The 22,607-nt window shown below is 50.2% G+C and overlaps 4 protein-coding genes across 8 annotated transcripts in view; 3 read left to right on the top strand and 1 right to left on the bottom strand.

The window, feature by feature from the left end:
* The first annotated feature begins 884 nt into the window (after positions 1-884).
* CA14 (carbonic anhydrase 14) lies at positions 885-7,274 on the top strand. The gene is made up of 11 exons (XM_049616388.1): positions 885-980; positions 3,019-3,039; positions 3,912-4,091; positions 4,484-4,626; positions 4,868-4,963; positions 5,143-5,209; positions 5,372-5,529; positions 5,857-5,977; positions 6,217-6,237; positions 6,354-6,438; positions 6,558-7,274. Exons 1-11 carry the CDS (start codon positions 926-928, stop codon positions 6,619-6,621), a joined length of 1,011 nt encoding a protein of 336 aa, XP_049472345.1. The 5' UTR covers positions 885-925; the 3' UTR covers positions 6,622-7,274.
* A 214-nt stretch (positions 7,275-7,488) lies between these two features.
* APH1A (aph-1 homolog A, gamma-secretase subunit) lies at positions 7,489-11,040 on the bottom strand. Its single transcript, XM_049616389.1, has 7 exons — positions 10,705-11,040; positions 9,950-10,120; positions 9,699-9,772; positions 9,341-9,463; positions 9,060-9,187; positions 8,516-8,639; positions 7,489-8,178 (listed from the first exon to the last, which is right to left on the bottom strand). The coding sequence occupies exons 1-7, from the start codon at positions 10,815-10,817 to the stop codon at positions 8,114-8,116; spliced, it is 798 nt and encodes a 265-aa protein (XP_049472346.1). The 5' UTR covers positions 10,818-11,040; the 3' UTR covers positions 7,489-8,113.
* An 89-nt stretch (positions 11,041-11,129) lies between these two features.
* CC1H1orf54 (chromosome C1 C1orf54 homolog) lies at positions 11,130-18,982 on the top strand. Of its 4 annotated transcripts, none has more exons than XM_049616391.1 (8): positions 11,130-11,204; positions 12,828-12,949; positions 13,350-13,414; positions 14,640-14,723; positions 15,157-15,215; positions 15,614-15,727; positions 18,096-18,197; positions 18,901-18,982. In XM_049616391.1, the coding sequence occupies exons 3-7, from the start codon at positions 13,369-13,371 to the stop codon at positions 18,192-18,194; spliced, it is 402 nt and encodes a 133-aa protein (XP_049472348.1). In that variant the 5' UTR covers positions 11,130-11,204; positions 12,828-12,949; positions 13,350-13,368; the 3' UTR covers positions 18,195-18,197; positions 18,901-18,982. The 4 variants fall into 4 exon arrangements, with proteins under 4 accessions (XP_049472348.1, XP_049472349.1, XP_049472350.1 ...); XM_049616392.1 differs by having other exon boundaries at positions 11,134-12,711; positions 18,099-18,197; XM_049616390.1 differs by lacking the exon at positions 11,130-11,204 and adding an exon at positions 12,611-12,711.
* A 1,285-nt stretch (positions 18,983-20,267) lies between these two features.
* The window catches only part of CIART (circadian associated repressor of transcription), a 5,682-nt gene continuing 3,342 nt past the window's right edge, over positions 20,268-22,607 (top strand). Inside the window, exons 1-5 of one of the 2 annotated variants that reach the window (XM_049616387.1) lie at positions 20,268-20,622; positions 21,216-21,641; positions 21,787-21,862; positions 22,118-22,196; positions 22,309-22,420. In XM_049616387.1, the coding sequence (XP_049472344.1) occupies positions 21,276-21,641; positions 21,787-21,862; positions 22,118-22,196; positions 22,309-22,420 (633 nt within the window). In that variant the 5' untranslated portion in view covers positions 20,268-20,622; positions 21,216-21,275. Of the gene's footprint in view, positions 21,642-21,786; positions 21,863-22,117; positions 22,197-22,308; positions 22,421-22,607 lie in introns of both variants that reach the window. The other variant, XM_049616386.1, reaches the window with a different exon arrangement.

Raw genomic sequence — 22,607 nt, 5'->3', positions numbered from 1 at the left:
AAGTTCTCTTGCCTCACTTCTCTTCTTTATTTTCCACAAGCCAGGTTTTAGCCCTTGACTTCCTACCCTCCACCTGCACCCTGAGTCCCCAACTCCTTCTGGTCACCTATCTCCAAACTCTGGACTCAGCTCAAATTCTGCAGGGGACTGGGAACAGGTCTTCCCACCCTCTGCCCTATGCCACCCAGGGAGTCGCTCCTCGGAGAAGCCAGATGGGAAATGAGAACCCAGGGTCCCCCTGAGGGGGCTGGATTGGACCCCCAAGCCCTCCTTCCAAGCCCCAGCCCACTCCAGGGGACACCTATCTGGACAGTGCCCATAAGAAGAGCAGAGGAAGGAAGAGCTCACCCCAGCTGGGCTCCTGAGCCAGGGCCAGGGCTCCCGTGAAGCCACTACCCGCTCCAGCTCCAAGCAGGGCCATCCTGCATGCCTAATCGGCTATTTAAGGAGCTGTTCGCCAGCAACCCGGCAGCACCCCCCCACCACGTACACCCGTCCAGAGCCACCTTAAAAGCGGGAGGCAATTGTGAAGTCGCTGGCCTGCAAGTGGAGTGAAGACTGTAGAGGTAGATTTAAAAAAGAGAGGCGGCGAGAGATTTGTCCTGGGGACCCAAAACCCTACGGTACCCTACTGAAAACCAAATCCCCTGGAAGCCCACAGAGACCCAGAGAACGCAAGCAAAAAAGAGATAAATACATCCAGCTCAGCTCCAAGAAACTCCTCTCTCTCTCTGTCCCTTCCCACTTCCTTCTCCCTCCCTTCCTCCCTCTCCCTTTCTCTCTCTCTCTCTCTCTCTCTCTCTCTACCTCTCTCTCCCTCCCTCCCTCCGCCCCGCCCCCCCCCCCCCCCCCCCCGCCACCTTTCTCTGCCAACCCTAGCCCTCTAGTCCCCAAACTCCCAGTACCTGCTTCTTCTGGGGATACCATGTTGTTCTTCACTCTCCTGCTGGAGGTGATTTGGATCCTGGCTGCAGATGGGGGTAGGTACATCTGGATGTCTGTGTGTCTGTCTGTGCTGGTGTCCATGTGCCACCAGGCTCGCTTAATGGGGGAAGGGAAGAAATGTAAAAGGAAGCCTAAGGGGCTAGTATAATAGGCTCGGGATGGGGGGAAGCGAGAGGAGTGGGGAGAAGGGCACTTTCCATCTCCCCCCTTTGCCTGTACAGCCCTGCAGTTAGTGGGGATGGGGGGGGGAGGGTTGGGGAGCTAGCTGGGGAGCAGAATGTATACACACATTGCGGGAATCTCCTTACAGGCTACGGATTCTCTCCGGAGCTCTTTGCCCCGCTGCCCTAGTCCCAGGCAACCCTCCTGGCCTCATCTATTTCAGAACTCCCCCAATTAGGGAGCCAAGGAGGCAGAGAGTGAAAAGATAAAGGACTGATGGGGGTTGGGGGCATATCTCTACACTTCCTCATTAACTCAGATGCTTATCCCCAACTATGAACCTCATGGCCAATGTCCCCTCCTGATTCTATGGGGCGACTGGTTTCCCAGTTTCTCCCTGAAAGCAGTAGCAATAATAAAGGCTGTTGGCCCTTTACAGTTTGCAAAGGACTTTCAGATGCTCCCAGGAGATGAGAGGACTTTTAGGAGAACGGGCCTAGGTGCTTCCAAGAGTGTCCTCAGGACCCCTACCCCTCATTTTTGTGTTTGCTTTGCCATATGCCTATGCTATGTATGCCTACCTCAGTATCCAGGACATAGTAGGTGTGTAATTAAGATCCCTTGGAAGAGCAAGGGGGGGGAGGGAAGTGTCTAGAGAGCAGAAGGGAAATGCAGGGAGGGTGACAGGGTGAGGAGCCAGCCAAAAGGAGGGTTGGAAAGTGCATCTGAGGGAAAGAAAAAAATAGGGAAAAGGAAAAAGAGGTGAAGAATTAGCAAGTTGAGGATTTGGTGGGAGGGGAAGGGCAAGATTACCGGCCCAGCACAGAACCAGGGAATTCAAGTTGTCTGAGTGTCCCAAGGAGCTGGTGAGACGTCGCTTTCCGCCCTTCCTTGGGCTGCTTTTCGGAGTTGTCTGAACCAAGGGATGGGCCAGAATGAGAGCCCAAGGATGAGATCAAGGATATCTCAGAAGTCTGAAGAATTTAAGGGGATAAGAGAGAGAGAGGAAGGAATTTAGAATTTTTTTCCAGAGTTTGAATTTGAAGTAGCAATTTGAATAATGCAGAGAAAACCTGAAGGAGGGCTTCCCTCTCCCCTTGAAGCAGTTTGGTCCTGGGTGAGGCTGGACCATCAGACCCCCAGCCTTTCAGCCTGAGACAGGATTGCATGAGAGCCTGGCATGTGACCCAGCTGGCAGCTCTCTTTTCCACATACAATGCTTCGTTTTCAGTCTGTCTCTGCCAGCCTGGCTGCCTGTGCCCACCCACCACCCTCAGTGTGGCCTGGACCCTGCCCTGACTCCTGCCTTCCCTAGCTAGCCATCTAGGGATCTAGGGAGCAGAGGCTCCTGGCAATGGGGAAAGTTTCCTTCAGAGCTACCGGGACCAAAGGAAGAACTTGAATGTTATTTCACAGCCAAGGGCCTCAACGTGTGCAATGCTTCAAAGCAAATGAATAATGTCCCTTCTCCCCTCAGTAGCAGCACCACCCCCCCCCCCCAAACAACTGCAACCTTTTTTCCCCTCCCCTTGTTCTAGTCCCTTGCCTCCAAGCCCTCTGTCCACACCCTCACCTCACCCCAATCTAATAAGCGTGGGACTGGCTTGGCCCAGGTTCAGAAAAGTGAGGGTGGGGGCAGGGTGCCCATTCGGGTCCAGGTTAATTTTAGGCTCTGGGCTCGATCTACGTGTTTCTCCTCTCCCTGCACTCAGCACGCACCCTTACAGCCCGGCTGGTGATTTTAAATAGGCCCCCCGACCTTTCCACCGAGGTGTCGGGTTTCAGGGCTTCCTCTGGGAAGTGCTCCGGGCGGAGGGCGGAGAAAGATCGGCGGGAGGTGGGGAGGGAGAGGAGCGGGGAGGACGCGGCCCCGGCTGAGCGGTCTGCAGCCCCGCTTTCTCTGCCTTGCAGGTCAGCACTGGACATATGAGGGTGAGAGCAGAGCCCAAAGCCCACCGCCACCCCTTTCACACTGGGACCTCTTCACCTGCCAGGAAGACTTATGTTGAGTGTGTGGGGAGTTCGTTCCCTTTAGTTTCTCAGCCCAGCTCCTCCCTCCCGAGCCCCCACCTCCACTCCCGGCCCTTGTTTTCCCGGTCGGACTCCGGGACCCGATTCTAACTGCCGGATCCTGTACCTCCTGATTCAGAAAGGCTGGGAAACCGGGTAGGGAAAGGAACACTGAGCCTAGCTGCCAATTTACTTCCTGGCTGTCTTTCCAACCTCATTGATCCTACCTGCATCCGAAATTGGGACAGAGCCTGAGGTCAGGGGTGAGGAAGAGGCTGGCAGCATAGTTTGTGACCCTGGTGGAGGTGGATTTCATCCCTTTGAACTTCTGGCTAACGACTGAATTCCAGAGTCAAATGCAAGGTCCAGTGTGAGAGCAAGAAATGAATTGTGGGAAGTCAACCGAAAGAATGGTATCCCCACTTATTAGGGGCCCCCACGGAGACTTGCTCTTTCGAGGATCAGTTTATTTTCCCGGCCATCCTGTTTCTGCTCTCTAGCCCCACCTCTCCAGGCACGCAGGCTTTCCATCCACCCCCTTTTCCTCCCATTCAGCTTTCTGGTCCCCAAACTGCTGGTAAGTAAAAGCCTCTGCTCTCCACCTATCAGGAGAGCTGGGGAGTCATCACAGCCTGGGGGCAGGGAAAGCGTTCTGCAGCCTCAAGTCTAGCAGGGACCCCTGCCTCACCTAGCCTTGCACAACTGGCTAGGTTGCCTGGGTTGGTAGGGGAGGGTTCCAGAAGGGTGGCTGGGGCTTGGAGAGCAGGACAAATGTCTCTGATAATCCCCACCAGGCCCACATGGTCAAGACCATTGGCCAGCCTCTTACCCTGAGTGTGGAAGCAATGCCCAGTCCCCCATCAATATCCAGACAGACAGTGTGACTTTTGACCCTGAGCTGCCCACTCTGCAGCCCCATGGATATGACCAGCCTGGCACTGAGCCCTTGGACCTGCACAATAATGGCCACACAGGTAAAAACCCAGGCTCCAAGGAGGTGTAAACTCCAGTTCCAATCTTAGGAGTCAGGAGAAAGATGCATTCTAACTTCCAAATTCTTAGAAGGCTTCATCTATAAATTTGGAGATGTGACAATGGTGATGAGACTCCTACAGCCTCATCAAGGGTGGGGAGTGAATGTCTACATTCAAGCTCTAAGGATGGATTGGTATCATAGCATGAATTGGATCCTCACTGAAAAAGGGAGACATCCCCCCATGAAAAGGGGGATATGCTAGAAAAGCAGAACTGGGTGCTACTGGGGGGCGGAGGCAGAAAAGGCTGGCCAGGTCTCCCAAGGAGCAGTGGCAATGGGAATGTGTCCACATTCCTCCACCAACCCTGACCTTCTCTCTTTTCCTCACAGTGCAACTCTCTCTACGCCCTACCATGTATCTGGAGGGATTTCCCCGAAAATATGTAGCTGCCCAGCTCCACCTGCACTGGGGTGAGACAGGATCCCTGGGGGGATCAGAGCACCAGATCAACAGTGAAACCACAGCTGCAGAGGTACTGGGGAACAAAGCTTGGGCTAGGACACAGGGACAGGCATGGTCAGCTCCCAGGAAAGGAAGGATCTGGAAACTGGGAAAAGTCATACTTGGGGGATAAGGCCAACCTTTGTGGGAAAGTTTTAGGGCATACCGGAGGTGGTGGTGGTGGTGGTGGCAGCGGCGGCTAGGGTCAAAGCCTTTAGGAAGGGTTAGTGGAGAAACATTAAGTGATTTAATTCCCTTTCCCCCCCTCTCAGCTCCACATTGTACATTATGATTCAGATTCCTATGGCAGCTTGAGTGAGGCCGCTCCAATGCCTCAGGGCCTGGCTGTCTTGGGCATTCTCATTGAGGTGAGTGGCCCTCAGTCTCCCCCAGGGCTCTCTCCACTCCCTCTGCATCCCTCAGTCCTATTCTGCCCATGTTTGTTGCTCTCCCTCCCTAGGCTAGTCAGCAACCCACTGTGACCATTTGTTCTGTATGTGAACATCTTACTCCAAATGTGGACCTATTCCAAACTCTCCCTTTCCAGGTGGGTGAGACTAAGAATCCAGCTTATGAACACATTCTGAGTCACTTGCATGAAATTAGGAATAAAGGTGAGCCTGTGAGATTAGACTTCAGGGACACTTCCCCAAAAAGGCCAGCAAGGCCTGGGATGACAGTGAGTTAGGAACCAGGGGGTGTCACCTCTGGGACCCCTATCTAGGTAAGCTGGGGGCCAGCGAGGGGAAGAGCAGTCCTAGCCTGTTCTCCTCCAGATCAGAAGACCTCAGTGCCTCCCTTCAACGTGGGAGAGCTGCTCCCCCAGCGACTGGACCAGTTCTTCCGCTACAACGGCTCACTCACCACTCCACCCTGCTACCAGAGTGTGCTCTGGACAGTATTCAACCGAAAGGCTCAGATTTCCATGGGACAGGTGAGTGGTGAAGAGGTGAGGCAGGGGGCGCCTGGGTGGCTCAGTCGGTTTAAGTGTCCAACTTCAGCTCAGGCCATGATCTTGCGGTTTGTGAGTTTGAGCCCCGCGTCGGGCTCTGTGCTGACAGCTCAGAGCCTGGAGCCTGCTTCAGAGTCTGTGTCTCCCTCTCCCTCTGCTGCTCCCCTGCTCACGCTCTCTCAATAATAAATAAACGTTAAAAAAAAAAAAAGAGGTGAGGCAGCAGAGACCTAGTGGTAACCTCAGACCCTCTCCCACTCCCCAAAGTGAGTGATACTTCTCCCCTAATCCCATTCTTCTGCTCCTCAGCTGGAAGAGCTTCAGGAGACATTGTTCTCCACAGAAGAGGAGCCCTCAAGGCCCCTGGTACGGAACTACCGAGCCCCCCAGCCTCTCAATCAGCGGACAGTCTTTACTTCTTTCATCCAAGGTGACTATACAGGGCTTGGAAAGGAGATGGGAAACTGGGGGACTCCGTGCCAAGAACTAGGGAGTCCCTGGGAACAAAAGGAAGGATAGGAGGGGAAGCGGTTTCTAGGGCTTGCTTAGACTGGGAACGTTTCTACCCCTGAGTGCCAGGTGATCTCCCCGGGGAATAGAGGTAGAGTGCTGTTCCCCACTGGGATGGGGAGCTCAGGTCACACTGACCCAAGTCTTCTTCCCTTACAGTGGGATCCGTATATACCACAGGTAAGCCGGCCCCACCCAGGTATGAAGAGAGGGAGGCGTGCTCCACAAAGAGGGAGGGAAAGGCTCAGTATCTATGGGAGTTCTAGAATGAATGACACTTTCCACCTTCCTCCCAGGCGAAATGCTGAGTCTAGGAGTGGGAATCTTGGTCTGCTGTCTCTGCCTTCTGCTGGCTGTTTATTTCATCGCTAGAAAGATTCGGTGAGGTCCTACTTTCCATTCCTTCGGTCCTTTCTTTTCTACCGAAAAGCACTCTATTCCACCTCTAATCTGTTTCACCTAGGACACTAGTCATTTCCATGAACTATTCCCCCTTCCAGGAAGAAGAGGCTAGGAAACCGGAAAAGCGTGGTCTTCACCTCAGCACGAGCCACAGAGGCATAGACTCCTTCTCGGACATCATGGATGCCTTCCCCTCATGCCAATCAGAGAGCTTCTAAAATGAGGGGCAGGGACTGGCCAGAAAATACTGTAGAAGTAGTGGGCAGACACCCCTCCTTCCTCCAGACAGCCCCTCCCGAGAGGCATGGACAAGCTCTCATTCAAGGAATAACAGCAGAGCCCGCGGCCTCTCAAATCATATAGATCAGGACCATCCCCACATTGACAACGCAGAGGGCAAATTGTGTTTATTAGTGGGGAAAGTTGGGGATGCGCCCCAAAGTCCTCTATCCCCTTGCCTTTATGTCCCTTTCCCTACATGTCGTGCAGATTCTCCCCTTAGGAAAAAGAGTTGCTGCTTTTGGGGTTATATTTTTTTGCTCAATATATCTGGAAATTAAAGTCTCTAACCCCACCCCTGGCCTTACCTTTGGGGCCCTTGAGAGGAGAGGAGTTCCTTAATCCCTCAGGTGGCAGAGGTGTGCAAAGGACAGGGGAAAAGAAGCAGGGGTGAAAAACTCTTTTTACCCCAGTCCTGCGAAGGGAGGTCCACTTCTGGAAAATGCTTAACCCAAAGTTTCTGACATATGAGACCACCAGCCCAGGTTTTTACCCTTGTACCAAAGCCATGCTGGAGGGGATCAGAGGTTGCCAGGGTGGGAAAGAGGTTGGGTAAGAGATGTGGGAGGGCAGAAATCTCAATTAACATGTTATCCCCTCCCTTAAAAGCCAAGTTCCCCCACAATTATAAATTCCTTTTTATTAGTCAAAATCACAATCACCTTGATTAAAAGGATGGGATGTGCCATCCTCAGCAGAAAATGATACAGTTCATAGAAAACCTCCCCACCCCACCCCTCCACACCCCAATTAAAAACTAGAAAAAAATCTGCCCTCCTTCCCTGTGATGTCATGGTAGTCTGACTTCTCCAGGGGCATTGCCGCTCCGGAGTGGGCCAGCTCACCGCAGCACCCTCCACTTCACCTTGGGGAGGGGAGGGATGCTGGTGGTCTAGGAGGTGAAAACATTAGTTCCAGTAATACCAGTTTCCCAAACATGCACTTCCTTCCTTTCTCCCAAGGCCCATGACCAAAGGGAAAGGTGGACAGATAAACCCAGCCATGAAGAGTAATTTGAGGAGAGAAAATATAGTCCAAAGAGGTTAGAAGAATTCCAACTCACCTCCTCCCTCCCCACTCAAAAAACAGAAACAAAACCAAAAAAAAAAAAAAAAAGGCAGTTTGGGGTCTTTATCACACCAAAAATGGTTCCCCTCAGACCTGAGAAAAAGACCAAGATGCCCAGTCTGGGGAGGAGGTACTGGGAAACTTAGAGCTCATCTACCCTTGAGCCTCCGTTAATCTCATCTCCACAGCAACAGCTAAGCTAGGTCCCTTTTCTTGGCAACCTGCACTGTCCAGAACTGGAGATGGAGAAATACAAGGCGAGGAGATCAGGAGGGCACCCCAGGCCTAGGGGCCCCCCCAGGTTCCCTCAGTCCTCGGGTGGGATGCGCAGGGCAGAATACACCATCACCCGACTGTCCTCCTGCCGTCGGCCTGCAGAGGGGAAGGGGGGTGAGTCTTGCGCAGGGTGAGAGCAGAGCACTGACACATGGGGAGTCCTGGACAACAAGGGGGTCCCCAGATGGTGGGGATAAGTGCAGATTCAAACCCACCAGTCACTGACTGGCTGAACCCAGGCTGCTCCTGGTAAAGCCTAGAGACTAAAGGTCACGAGTGGACAAAGCAAAACCCTGAAGGTGGTGGGATAGACCGACGAGGAGGAGACAGAGAATGGTGGGTAAAGGACCCGGGCTAGGGCTGGGCTCAGTCATGGGCAGTGGGCAGGTAGGTGGGATCTGTCAGGCGATCAGTCCAGGTAGTCAGTCCTTACACGAGAGGCTGCGCTGGATACTTCGGAGGGACCCTCCAGCTGTGATGAAGGCCCAAAGCCCCATGGAAACAGTGACTGCATAGATGGGCAGCAGGCTGGCCTCATACCAGGGATTCAGGAATGTCTAGGGATGGAGATAAGAGTAGAAATGAGTTTAGCTTCTCTCTCTGCCTAATCCCCAAATTCTCTACATGCCTTTGACCCAAACCTCCCTGCAGGTAGCTCACCCAAATCCCCTGATCCTTCCCTTCAGAGCACCAATATTTTGTGGTTGAGGACTTTTGATTTTCAGCTCCCTCAGAGGTTTCTGCCCTCTTGCTCACCTCCAGCCATTCGTATTACAGTTTGACTAATCCATTCATACTCCCAGAGGATACCCAGGGCAGGTTATACAATTGATGCTGAGATGAGAGTCTTCTAAACACTAACCTTTCTGCCTCCTCCCTAGATATGTTTTAACGTGTTAAGAAGTGAGAATAGATCTCCCTTCCATCCTGCTGACCATTAAATATTTTTCTAACTCAGGCCCCTGTCCCCAACTCACCAGTCCCGAGGTCAGTAGGTGACTCCCGACTACCAGGCCCAAAGCCCAGTACCGTCTCCTCTCACAGGCATCAAAGAACACAACTCCCCAAAAGGTATGGAGCAGGATAATGGCTGCTGTCAGAAAGGCTGCAGGGAGGGAGATGGGAATGAGATACATGCCTCATCTGCTCCCAGCCTCCTGAGATGCTGAGCCAAAGAAGTCTCCCAGGGAGGACTAATAAATCAGATCGGGGCCAGGGATGGATGGGGCATGAAGGCAAGGCAGAAAGCAGATCTTACCTGAAGTCAGGAAGTAATAGGGTGAGTCTCCATGGATCCCAACCACACCTGGCCCAAGTGCATCAGCCAAAATATTGATAACAGAGAAGACACCACTGATGATACCGAAGGAAAGACCAGAAACTGGGGGGAAGGAGGGTCTCATCAATGTCAGAGATCGCTGTAGCCTGATTACCAGTGATCTCGCCCCATTCCCAGTCACAATTCCCCCCACACCTACTTTCCCTCCAGACCACCTCTCCTTGGAAGTCAGGGATGAAGGGGAAAAAAGCAGCCCCTTGGAACATGTGCATGTTTTGACTTCCCTGGGAGAGGGGGGTGTCCAACCCCCTCCTCCAGTCCCTCTCCCTTGGCTCACCATAGGCCATCTGGCGGATGGAGATGGGTGATCTTCCGTCCTCACTCAGCGATGCTAACCCCTCATCTGCCTTCCTGGGGTGGGGTGGGGTAGGGTGGGGTAGGGGAAACATGAGGAAAGGCAGGAATGCTCCTTTCCCTCTGACATCCTCCCTTAGTGCCTCCTCTTCCAAACCACCACCCAGGGGCTGCCCCACTTCTCAGAGTGCAATCCTCTGCCCTTCTCCCCTCTGGACCATCCCATCTTCTTACTTAAGCAGCTTGTAGTAGGCAAAGCGGAACACCTCCTGTAGAAGGACAGAGACCGCAGCACCAAAAATCAGGAGGCCATACTGGAGCCGGGCATCTGACCTGTCGGTCACATGGACCAAGATGAACCAGACCACAGAGGCCAAGAGCAGGGAGACCAGCCAGAAAAATGCCCTGAGGAAAGACAAGGGCAATCAGACAGGCCAGGGTAGGGAGAGCCAGAGAAATCAAGGAGGAGAACCAATCAAGGCTGCAGCATGTAAAGTGGAAGTTAGACTTCCGGATGGTCTGGAAGACTGGGAGGAGACAGGATAGGTGTCTCCACCAAGGGAGTCTTGTAGGGATCCGGACGCAGGGGAAGGGATAGAAATCTGACTAATGAGTCTTCAGAGCGATGAGAACCAGAATGTACGCGCACAGTAGTAGGGAGAGGTATCCATTCCTGGATCCTCCTTCAGGCCGGCGGAGGTCAGCACACCCCCCTCACGAGTCTTGGCCTTGGGCCTTCTCTGACGTCGCCGGGAGGAGTATAGGAGGAATCTGTGCGATCCCTGGAAGGCGGAAACCAACTGCGGGAAAGGGCAAATCATCTAGACCCCTGACTCGACCCTTTCCAATCTTCACCGCCGACTTGTCTCCCCCAACTCAGGCTCCCAAGCTCGCCCAGCCCCTTCCGGATCTCTTTCTCTCTTTCTTTCTCTCTCTCTCTCTCTCTCTCTCTCTGGCGCCCTCCCGCGTCTTCCCGACCCCCTACTCACCCCGCCACCAGGATGATGACGCGAAGAGGGTCCCCAGCCACAGTGATCAAGAAAAGCGCAAAGGCCGGGCCGAAAGCGACGAAAGTGCATCCGAAAAACACTGCGGCCCCCATGGCTGGGCAGCTGGGGGCGGGGTGGAGGCCTGGCCAAGAGGGGTGGACGGGGGCAGCACGTCAGCTAAGGAGTCTGCTGGGGGTGGCGACGCGACCCCGTGAGGGGCGCGGTGCAATGTCACCCCCGGACCCCAGGGAAGGGGAGGGGGGACACCGAAACCCCTGATACAGGTCCGCGCGACTTCCTCTACGGAAGCCGAGGAGGGAACAAATCCCGGCCGCAGCACCATGGCCACCTCCCATCCAATCCCCACCCCCCGAAGGCCAATGAAGACTCGGCGGGGGCGGAGCTTCGGGGGCGGGGACAAGGCAGCACAACCTGCCGGGAGTTGTAGTCCTCCTGCCCTACTAAGCCTTCGACTTCGGTCCTGGGAGTGGCTTGAGCTGGTAAAAGGAGGGAGTGGGCCGGGACTGGCCCGGCTTCCTGGGTCCCATTGGACCTTGGCTGCGGCTTCCTTTCGTTATTTTGTGGGGAAGGGTGGTAGCAATTCTGCGTCTTCTTGAAGAGCTGCAGAGCGGGGGAGGGGAAGATCCTGTTGGAACCTAAAGGACAAATACAAAGAAAGCACAGGATAGAGGGTGCAGGGAGATAGGGACGGGTATTGTTCTTACTTGAATGAGAGGAAATGGGCTTGAGCTACTGCCTAAGAGATGAAGGTTAGACTTAAAAGTAAGAGCTCTTTGAACAGACGAGTATAGGAAACATGCAATTCAGTGAGTATACCGCTAATGACGCTTTCATCTGTAATGACCAGAGAGTAGGAAAGACGAAGAGGAGCCTGGAGAGCAATGTTAGGAAGGAGGTCAGATGGGATTCGGTGTTAAGATTCAGAGTTAAGACTGTTTGTAAAAAGCAATTAGAGCTGTGGGGTTAAAGGAAAACGACAAGCACCCCCGCCCCCCAAGTCACACAGTTCCTTTTAGGTCATACTTCCTCTATTTATTTCTGAAAATGAACTTCAGTGGTGTCTTTTCCTTAGGCCAGGGGAAGACACAGGGGTTGTGTGTATTAGAGTGAAAGAAAATTAAAGTAGGAGAGGAGGGTATTGTAACCTCATTTGGATGGGGGTAGTGTCAGTCTTTAGGGAGGAACGTTTAGGCAAAAGAGTACCAGGAGGAAAAGTGAGGGGATCTGGAATATTGTTTTTGAGAGACTAATCAAAGTACAAAGAAAACAACTATAGAAATTGTTCAAAGAGAATCGGGCTTCCTTTCCTTACTGGAAGTGATTTATGAGTTAATGCATATGGGTACATCCACAGAAGCGTTTTACATTTTTTTCCAGGAAATTCTAGAAAGGAGCTGAAGGAATAGATTGTATAGATGTACATGGAAAATCATCATCATCAAGCAAATCCTCCCCCGCAAAAGGTTAAGATGGTGGAAACATGCTGGCCAGTGGTCAAAACTCCAGTGTGTCTTGCTTCCGAGGCTAGCAGGCGGAGTCAGGAGAAGAGACACGAGAATACAAGTCTTCTCATCTCTCCTTTGAGCTATTCACACAGCATTTCTAAGTGCTAAGAGCAAACACCAAACCTCTCTTGTCCACAGGTGGTTCCACAGAGACTTTCATAGTGCCTGGCTTGTAGTAGATGTTAAATAGATATTTATTAACTTCCTTTTAAACAACATAACTATTCTTATTCCCTCGCCAGTGACCTCTGAATTGCCTATCAGACTGGGCCTAGCATATATGTTACTAAATGCTTCTGAGTTGAACTGAATGAAAATGGGAAATATAAAAGCAGAGAGAAGGGTGAGATGAACTCTATCCCTGTGGATAGAATGAAGGGGGCATAGCAAGTGGGGAGGGGGGGCATCTATTCGAGGAAAGAGGCTGTTTCCTCCCTTCTTCCATCCTGTATCCAGAAAGTGGAGAAAGACATGAAGTGAGGTCAGTACTTGCCATAGAGGAAATAACTGGCCTTGGCTGAGAGATTTTTATCAGAAGTACTGCAGCAGGTGCTTTGGGTATCAGACAATGATGTTAGTATTGCTCTTGTATTTCAGAGTCCAAGACAGGCAGAAGAGAGGACATTCTTTCAGTCTAGAAAAAAGTGCTCATCAGTTCCTCTAAAATTTTGACTGTGAAGAAAGAGATTGTGAATAAGCCTGGACTCTAGATAGTGATGGTAAGTTAGGGACCGTGAAAGGGAGGGTGAGCTTTTTGTGAGGACTAGGAGGGAGTCCTCTTCTTCAGAGGGGAAGCTTCTAGATAGGCACGGGTTTTGGGTTTTGGTCTGGCTTTTGGTTTGTCTGCTTGCTTGCTTTGGTAGTGTCAGCGGAATCCTGAATGGATCTAATCTAGGACTGGGGAAGCTCAGTGAACATGTTCACATCAAAATCCACTTTGCCTCTCTCTTAATCTGGGCAGCTCTCTGGCTGACCGGTAGCAACCATTGATCTAGTCAGTCGGCAACTGGGCGGGGAATTCTACTCCCTGGGGAAAAGAGTTGCAGCAGCTTTGGAGGAGGGCAGGAGGCGGGGGAAGTTTGGTGAGAAACGCTGTAATTTCCTTTTTTACTTTCACAGCAATAGTGCAGAATCCAGAATGGATGTCCTCTTTGTAGCCATCCTTGCTGTGCCACTTATCTTGGGTAAGTTCACTCTCTCTCCCTGAGCTTTTGGGCCAGATCTTCTATCATAAGTAGGGTGGGAGGAAAGAAAAATGAGGAGTGGATGAGAGGTGCAATTTAATGGGGAGTAATAACACTCATTTGTGCCAGAGTCCAGTGTTGGGGCGGGGTGGGGGGTGGGGGGAATCTGGAAAGTAGAGCCAGAAGAGGGGGAGGAAAACAGAGTCCTGTCAGAAACAGCTGATGAAGATGGAACCCTTGACACAGGGAGTCCCCACCAAGAGTCACGTCAGCTGTCCATCACCGCAGAGTTGGACAAGAGGGAGAGGGACTACAGTGAGGGTGGAGGAGAGAGGTGGGCTCTTGGAAGGCGGGGCACTCTGATACTAGTGAGAGAAGCTGGGGGAATCTTCCTTCCCAGAGGGTTGGAGAAAACCCCTTGTATTAGTAAGGACACAGAAGTAGGGGGTGGCCTTTATGGTAGTGGAGAACTGGCTTCCCCTCAGGGACAGACTCCCAAAAGTAGCTTGGCTCCTTCCCTCCTTTGTTCCCAGTCTGCCAGGTACTCTCATTGTTTCCTTTTCCTCCAGATTTGTATGTCATTGCCTGGGATTCAGGGAGAGCATTCAAGGAGCATAGGGAAGTGTTTAGTAGGAGGCCTGGAGACCTAATCATGTCAAAGCCACATATTTTTAGTCCTAGGAAGGAAGAAAAACTAATGTAGATGGGTCATTTAGTCCAGCTGACTCATTTGAAAAAAGCGATGGTTAGTGGCTTCTTCAGGGCTATTCCGTTAGTCTGCAGCGAATCGGGAACTAAAACCGGAGTCCAAAAGCCTAAAGATGTATGTCTCCGTTCTGTGTGAGACACTGAGGTGAGAAGGTCTCTCACAGATCTAATATGGTCTGCAGCATTCTCCAGAAGAGATTTGGAATTCTTCATTTCTGGTATCTCTGCTTCCTACCTTTCTCAGCTTTAGGTCTTATTTTGGGTTTACAGAATGTGAAGGGACACATTTTCTCTCTAGGAGTTCCTGAATTGAAAGGGCACAGAGTCACAAGCCTCATCACAGATATGGAGCCCCAAAGACTGAGAAGGGCTTAGAGGTACAGGGGCAGTGAGATAGTAAGGCCTTGGAGGGGAGGCAGAAAGCAAAGACATTGATAGAGCTGAGATCAACTTCAGGTGTCCTTCTTTTGCTAAGGAGTTCCAGATGCCCCTTGACCTCTAGTCCTTGTCCCCGTAGGACAAGAATATGGGGATGAAGAAGGACTAGAAGAAGATGATTATTATCAGGTGGTCTATTATTATACAGTCACCCCCAATTATGGTGAGTATGTATGCGTCTCTGATCCCCAGCAGGATGGACAGAGGTTTTGGGGATGCTTAGTTCTGAGACTTTGCCTTTCTCTTTGCAATTGGAACAACTAGATCAGAGGAAATTTGGCTATGAGCAAAGACCTTATCAAGGCTTGTGGCATTATTTCTCAAGCCAGTGACTTTCAATTCTTTGGAAATGGGTTGAAACAATTTAAAAATTCTCAAATTTGTAAATTATTTTGGATACCAGATTGAAAATATAAATTCAGACACACTCACAAACATTTTTAACATTAAAGTTCATTAGAATTAGATTACACCAGTAAATGTTACAACTTGAGCAAGTTGAAGTATTCGGAGCAATTTCTTCCTCTTTCCATTTCTAGACCTACTGCTACCTTTTTCCTTTGTCACTACTGATTTTTTTCTCCCCCCCCCCCCAGATGACTTTGGTGCAAATTTCACTGTTGATTACTCCATATTTGAATCAGAAGATAGACTGGTGAGTGACCTCTACATCTAAAAGCGTCAGAATAGGTAACAGTTGAAAAGAAAGTGGGCAATGTTGAACTGTAAATGATTAGCAAAAATAAAAATGAGTTAGGTGAAATGAAACTAGGTAGTGGGCCCAAAGCAGATTTGCTAACCACAGGTGGGGAGAATAAAGCCAGAACTTAGTAGGTTTGCTAAGACATTGAGAGGGAGGGGCAGTCCTTGAGTCAAGAGAATTGGTGAATGGAAATGGGTACATAATCCATGCAAACAATAAAGTGGGGAGGACTCCTGAGCTTAAGTCTTGGGCAGTGGGGCGTTCAGGAGAGAAGGCTTCTAAATAGAGAATCTATGAGGATATTGGATGGAGGCAATGATAACTCTGTTTCTTGATCCTACTGAGAGCAGAACAGGTTGGATAAAGAGGTAAGGGAAGGAGCGGAAACTACTACCATTAGTCACGAAACAGAACTTACAGACCATCAGAAGCCTGAAACATTGAAACCAATGACAATGGAACCAGTAAGTGGATTGGGGATGGCAGGGTGGTGGGGGGAAGGTATGAAACATCTCTTAGCCCAGGACAGATCCCAGGGCTGGAGACATAGAACAGGGGGAGGGCTGGAATAATAGGCTTGGGGGGGGGGGGGGGGGGGGAAGGAACCAAATAACTAGTACACCAGTGCAGGTGCCCAGCTCAGCTTGGCCATCATACCTTTTGCTGAGATTCAATACTAACCTTGTATTCAGAAAACTGGGAAGATTTGGTGCAGTTAAATTTCAGTTCAGTGGTACTTAACGTGTATGAAACCTATGACTAAAGCTGTGAAGGATGCCGCTGCTGCTGCTGATGAAAAAGAAATCTATGATGTTGTTATTGCCCTGAAAGTATTTATAAAACTCAAGTTTACACTTGCAAAACATTTCGAACAAAATGAAAATGTTTGTAACACTGTTAAATTACATATAAATTTGAGAGCATAGGCAAATTTGAGGCAAGTGTTTTAGGCAGTAGAAGGACAGAGATCAGTACGAGCTGGAGTTGCCTGGAAGACTTTTAGGAGGTGACTATGCTTCAGATACACTTCGAAGGATAGGTGAGCTTTTGATCAGTGGTTAAGTTATGAAAGTATGAAAACAATTAGAGGGAAGAATAGAGAATGAAAGAGCTGCAGGGGTGAGGGTATGGAGCAACCATGCATGTCTAGTGGGTAGGGTATGATTGAAGGAGAAGGTATACGGGAAGGTACAGTGGGAAATTAAGAAAAAACAATTTAATTTACAAGGCTCCTAATATTTGCTTGGTAATTTCACATAGGGCAAGATAGGGCTGAATTACAGGAGAATCTGAAGTGTCAGGCTGAAGTTTGGACTTACAAGCAATGGGGAGCCTCGTAAGTTTTTCAGTGTAGTAAAGATACAGTGAAAATGGTATTTAAAAAAATTTTTTTTAACGTTTATTTATTTTTGAGACAGAGAGAGAGCATGAACGGGGGAGGGTCAGAGAGAGAGAGACACAGAATCTGAAACAGGCTCCAGGCTCTGAGCTGTCAGCACAGAGCCCGATGCAGGGCTTGAACTCAGGGACCGCGAAATCATGACCTGAGCCGAAGTCGGCCGCTTAACTGACTGAGCCACCCAGGCGCCCCTGAAAATGGTATTTTAGAAAAACTATTTGTCTGGTTGTATGCAGGATGCAGTGGAGTGGGGAGAAATGCATGAGACTTGCATCATTCCAGAAACAATCCATTAAAGGTTTGGACTAGGGAAGTAGCATTTTGAATGGAGAGGAGAAAAATAAGAAATATTTTGAAGAAAGTGCCTTGCTTCAGTGATAATTTCAGAGGAGCAATAAATGAGGAGAATGTTGAAATAAGTTTCAAATATGGATGTCTGCAAAAATGGCTGACCAAAATGGGACCTGTGGAAGGAAGGTCAGAGTGGTTTAGGACTGAAGTTATAAATTTGGTATTGGCCAAGCTGAATTTATGGTGACAGCCCTATAAGGGTGTCCTAAAGGTAGCTGAACTAGGTCAGAGCTACAGTCCTAAAGCCACAGTTACGGAAGTAGATGAGCTCAACAGAGGCAGTACACAGAAAACCAAAAGGCCAATGAATGTGCCTATAGCTAGTATAAAGAGGACAAGGAATCAACCGAGAAAATGTGGAAGTGACTGGAGAGGCAGATAGCCAAGTTTGTATTTTAGAATCTAGAAGATTTAATTTAATATAATCAATACAAAGCTACCAAGAGGCCAGAGAAAAGGAGGTTACCAGTAACCCCAAAGAAGAAAGTTTTAATTGAGTAGTTAAGCAAAAGGTTTTTGTGGAGTTAGAGAGGGAGTACATTGTGAAGAAGGGGAGGGAGAGTATAGACCAATCATTTGAGAAATCTGATAATGAAAAAAGAGAAACAACATGTTGCTAAAAAGGGCAACAGGACCGAAGTGCAGCCTGAATATAATTGACCACAGATGGGAGGAATCAGTAGGAATGGAAAGCTGATTGATGACAAGGACGAAGAAATATTTTAAAGTATATGGTAGGCTCCATTTAGAGTGTAAACTCTTTGAAGAAAGGGGTCAGATCTTAATCACATTTACATCCCCCCTATAGCACCTAGCACATTGACTAACACAGTGTCAAGCCCATAACAGATAAAAATGTGCATTCTTGAAGTGAGTTGAAGCTCCCTGGTATGGTCAGGAGGCTGAAAGGCACAGAGGAAAGGACTCCTTATGGTAATGGGGAGGAGAGATGGATCCTTCTGTAAGCTCAGAGGAAAGGAAGACTGAGGTTGGTGTAAAGAGACGGCTACCCTTTCAGAGGGGGAGGGGGATGGTAGGAAGGATGACACTGGCCTACCGTGGGGGGGATGTCTGTATTTTAGCAGAGTCCAGATCTGAACGATGCTGTATCCAGTCTGCAGAGTCCTGTTCCCCTCCTCCTGTCCTGGGCCCTCGTTCAGGGGGGGATGTATTTCATGTAGAAGGTGAGAGTGCAGCCACTGGCCTTGGGGGAATCAGTGAACTAATTTTTTTTTACCAGTATCTCTGGCTAATGTTTCCAGCCTGGTCAGTTCTCAGCTACTTAAAAGGAAGAAGGATCTCGTTTAGAAAAATCTTATCTAATTTCAAGAGGTTTAGGAAATGTTGAGGCAGAGACTTTTCAAACAAGAGTCATTACTTTTTCTGAACTGGGAGGACTTCAGCACCTTGTACAGCAGAAGCAGATGAAATAGAGAAAAAAACCTCCCCAGATTTCCAGTCTGCCTTGAGGAATCAAAGCTGGTTCCAGCAAGGAGGTGGTTCAAGATATGGCAGTTGCCAGAGGGCATAATGGGAGGGGCCTTACAACCTGGCAGAGTCTAGAGGCAAAGTTCAGAGGCTGTAGGGGTGGTGGTTGGTTCCCTAAAGTAGAGCACAGGTGGTGGAGACAAAAGGAGGGAAAAGAGGCCTGTACTATAGGGAAGGAATTTAAAATTGGGATTCTAAATAACTAATGGGGGGTGTGTGTGAAGAGATTTAGCAGAGTAAGGAGTGAGCAAGGGAGGGGACACATCTTCCAGGAGACGTCAGGGGGAAATCTAGCTTGGAATCTGAAATATGGGGAGTTTTCTTAGAGGTGGGGGGCCCGGAGGGGCGCTTCCTCAGCCACCTGAGCCTGGTGTTTTTCCCTTTCTTTGCTTTTTTTAGGAAAAAGAAGGCTGCTACAAATCTTTGGATGGGGATTTGGGAAGAGGAATTTGGAAGATAAATAAATGAAATAATCTGGTTACTCTCTACTCCCTGAGAGGCTCTGTTCTAAACTCACAACACTAAAGAGAGCACCAGGATATGGGGGGTAGGAAGGGTAGATTAGAAAGGGTGTCAGCTGGCAAAAGAATGAGAGGAATAATTAGGACTGTGAATCAACCTGAAATTTTGTGAAGAATGGAGAAGAGCACCACAGACAATTCCGTCTAATTCTTTTATTACACATGGTTTTGAGGCTGTGTTTGGGAAAAGAGAGTTGAGGTTTATGTAGAACACTTTTTCCTTTTTGTATAATAAGCACATTGTTAAACATATGTAAAATATTAAAAACTACTTAGAATAGATTTTTAAAATTCACACCCTCCTCCACTCACACCCCCCACCCCCCACAATGTGCCTTTTCCAGGGCGTAATTAGGGCAGGCAGGGACACATTTTAATTTTCTCTATCCTCGAGACCCTAATCAGAACTGGGCTGCCCCCTTGCGGTCTCTTCGGTGTCTCACCTTCTATGAGCAAACCTTCCCTGAGCCCCTATCCCCTTCTCCGCACTGTACTTTCAGTACTACAGGGGGCAGCGAATAGTCCATTCCGGACTCTGTGAACTCCGAACGTACCACCCTCCCTCCTTCCAAGCCTTCCGAATCTTCTCCAGGGAACAAATAAAGGAAATGAAGGTATCATCTAGGAAATCAGGGACCTACCCATACTCCGTTCTCTACGTTAGGGAACACGGAATTCAGGGCGCAAGGCCGGAGGAGCCTGGATAGAAAAGTCAGAACACCCGAGCTCAGCTTTGACCTCTACAGTCGTGGCCGACTGGCATCTGAGCTGGTAACGTGCGTGGCGGGTTATGTAAGGAAAGGGCCGGAGGAGCCGCCCCAGTGGGAGTCTGGGAGAGGACGCGGTGTTCTCGGCGGCAGTCCCCACCCTCCTCACCCAGCAGGGCAGGAGGCACCCAACTTGTAGAAGGAGGAGGCGGGGAGAGGGAGCCAGAGATCGGAGAGTCACGAGGGCCGCGCGGCCCAGAGGGGGGAAGCTACACAGTAGCATACAGCCATTCTCTCACACACGTTGCAGACCCAAGTTGCTGCTGGCTTCCACGTGCTGCCCTCGTGAGCGGAGGCTCTAACAGCTGGAGGGGAGATAAAGGGGGAGGGGAGAGTCTGCTACCGAAGAGGAGCCGGGAGTCCCACATCCCAAGACGCGCGCCTCACATCACACACCCCGTCCGTGCACTCCAACCGCACGTCTCCTGCCCACCACCATCCTATTTAAGACCGCGGGCCCCGCCCTTTTCCACTCTTCTTCCACCCTCCGCCTTTTCTCCTCACCGGGTCCTGGTCGCGAGCCGCATGTAGGGGCGGAGCACGGAATCCTTTCCTTCCAGCCAATCGTCACCTAACTGGGTCTCTATTGGCCGAGCCCCTAGTAGGCTGTAGCAAATGGGATGTGAAAGTCAGTAGCGGGAGTCACGTGCCACCGGTTAGACAACCAATGAGGGTGTGAGGTCTGTGTTCGCAGGGGGAAGGCACGTGCCTCGCCGCACGTGTCTGGGAGGGGGAAGGGGCGGGACCCAGTGGGAGAGAGGCGGAGGTAGGTAGCCGAGAGCGACGGAGTTGGAGAAGCCGGAGGCAGCCTGGGCTGAGCAGACCCGACGCAGGTGAGGAGGCTTGTAGGACGGGGAAGCCATCCGCGCGCGGGAAGATCAGACCCTGAGGGAGTAGGTTTAGGGACCGAAAGCAGAATTGGGCATTGGGAGTGATAGCATCACGTGTCAGGCGCGAATGTAGAGGGTCCTGGTGCAGGGCTCCGGATTGGAAAGATTGGAAAGAGGCGGGAGGTTCCTGTGGGGAGCAGGCCCTACAGGGTCACTAGGTGGCTTCGGTTACCGGAGATTTACGGCTCGGCTCGTCGTAGCCCTTGCTGCGGGGTTAGGTTGGGAACAGACCTGGCGAACAAATGTTCAGGGTGGGGAGATGGAAGGTGTCGAGTCAGGTAATTTACTCTGAACAGAGGGAGGTAAGAACAGAGTCTGCGTCAGACTAAGGGCTGCTCTGCGGAGCCCATAGGGGCAGTCCAGGTACTTAATTGAGGGGGGCAGGCGGAGGAGATGACCTTGTCTGTCGGCTCTGAGACAGGTGATACTGGGGAGGAGAGAAGAGATATTATCATCCCATGCAGTACACCCCAGTCTCCCAGCCCATTTCCTAATTTTCAGATTATGGTGACATGCTCCCTTGCTTTGCTCTTCAGTTGCAGGTCCCGATCTTTGAGTACTCCGGGAGCTGCTCTCCAGCCCCTGCTTCTGAACCTATGGATTCTCCATCTAGCGTTTCTTCCTGTTCTTCCTATTCTCTCTCTTCCTCTTTTTCCACCTCCCCAGTGAACAGTGACTTTGGTCTCCCCTCCGATAGTGAGGGGGAGGACAAAGGGGCCCATGGCCCCAGGCCAGACACTGTTGGGCAGAGGGGAGGTTCTCGGCCACGGCCCGGTCCTATCCGCTCCAGGCAACGGCCCAAGGTCTCCAGCAACCAACATACAACATCTTACTTGGAACAGCGGGGCTTGGCCTCTCCTATGGCAGGATCTGGGGTCAAAAGATCAAGAGACGGTGAATTACAGACCACTGTAAACATCCAGGGTTGTATCACAAAAGGAGACCTGCTTTTTGCTCAGAAGGTAAGAAAAAGCAGGGGAAAGGAGACAATACTGGAATGGCTTAGCACCCAGATGGCTAGTAAGGACCCTGTGAAGTGGGGAATAACAGTACTGGTGTGTGGGCAATTCTCAGCCCTCCCATAGCCTTTGTCCTGTTTTCCTACAGTGTAAAGAGCTCCAAGGTTTCATCCGCCCTCTCACAGACCTACTGAATGGGCTGAAGATGGGTCGATTTGAGAGAGGTAATTATTTGGTTAGTTGCAGTTATTTGGGCTAGGTTCTCCTCTTTCTTTTTCTCTCTTGATGTTTTAAATGTGTATTTCTTTTAAATCTTTGCATTTAAAGCTTTATTTTTTTAAATCTTTACATTATTTCTTTTGTGCTTCTGTGATTTCATTTCTTTGGGTGAATCTATTTTAACCATGCTTTGTTCTTCCTTTACCTGACTAAATTGTTGCATCTCAATCCTTCATGTCTTTCCTTCTCCCTGACCCCAGGATTGAGCAGTTTCCAGCAGAGCGTGGCAATGGACAGGATCCAGCGTATTGTAGGTGTTTTGCAAAAGCCCCAGATGGGGTGAGTTCTCCTGGTTCTTTCCTCAGTATTTCATTAAAAGGAGATGTCCACAATCCTGTCTTGTTGCCTTTTTCACACTTGATGGCATTTTAAGTAAATGTCTTTCTCACAGGGAGCGTTACCTAGGAACCTTGCTACAGGTGGAAGGGATGTTAAAGACTTGGTTTCCTCGTATAGCTGCTCAGAAGTCATCTTTGGGCAGTAGCAGGCACAAGCTGACCAAGGTAAGAACTTGTAAACCTGAGAGAGAGGTGGGGAAATAAGAGAATGAAGTGTACATGGAGAAATGGGTTCTTTCTGTTTTCTTCTAAGTCCCTTCCTTTTTGCCAATAAGTTTCTTTTCATGGGAGGGAATGCCCAACGTTCCTTCATTGTCTTGATTCTTATATGGTTTTTGTTCTATTTTGTCTG

This window comes from Panthera uncia (assembly GCF_023721935.1).
Source record: "Panthera uncia isolate 11264 chromosome C1 unlocalized genomic scaffold, Puncia_PCG_1.0 HiC_scaffold_4, whole genome shotgun sequence".
Taxonomy (NCBI): domain Eukaryota; kingdom Metazoa; phylum Chordata; class Mammalia; order Carnivora; family Felidae; genus Panthera; species Panthera uncia.
The sequence above is the reverse complement of the archived record's forward strand: the minus strand, read 5'-3'. Positions and strand labels throughout refer to the sequence as shown.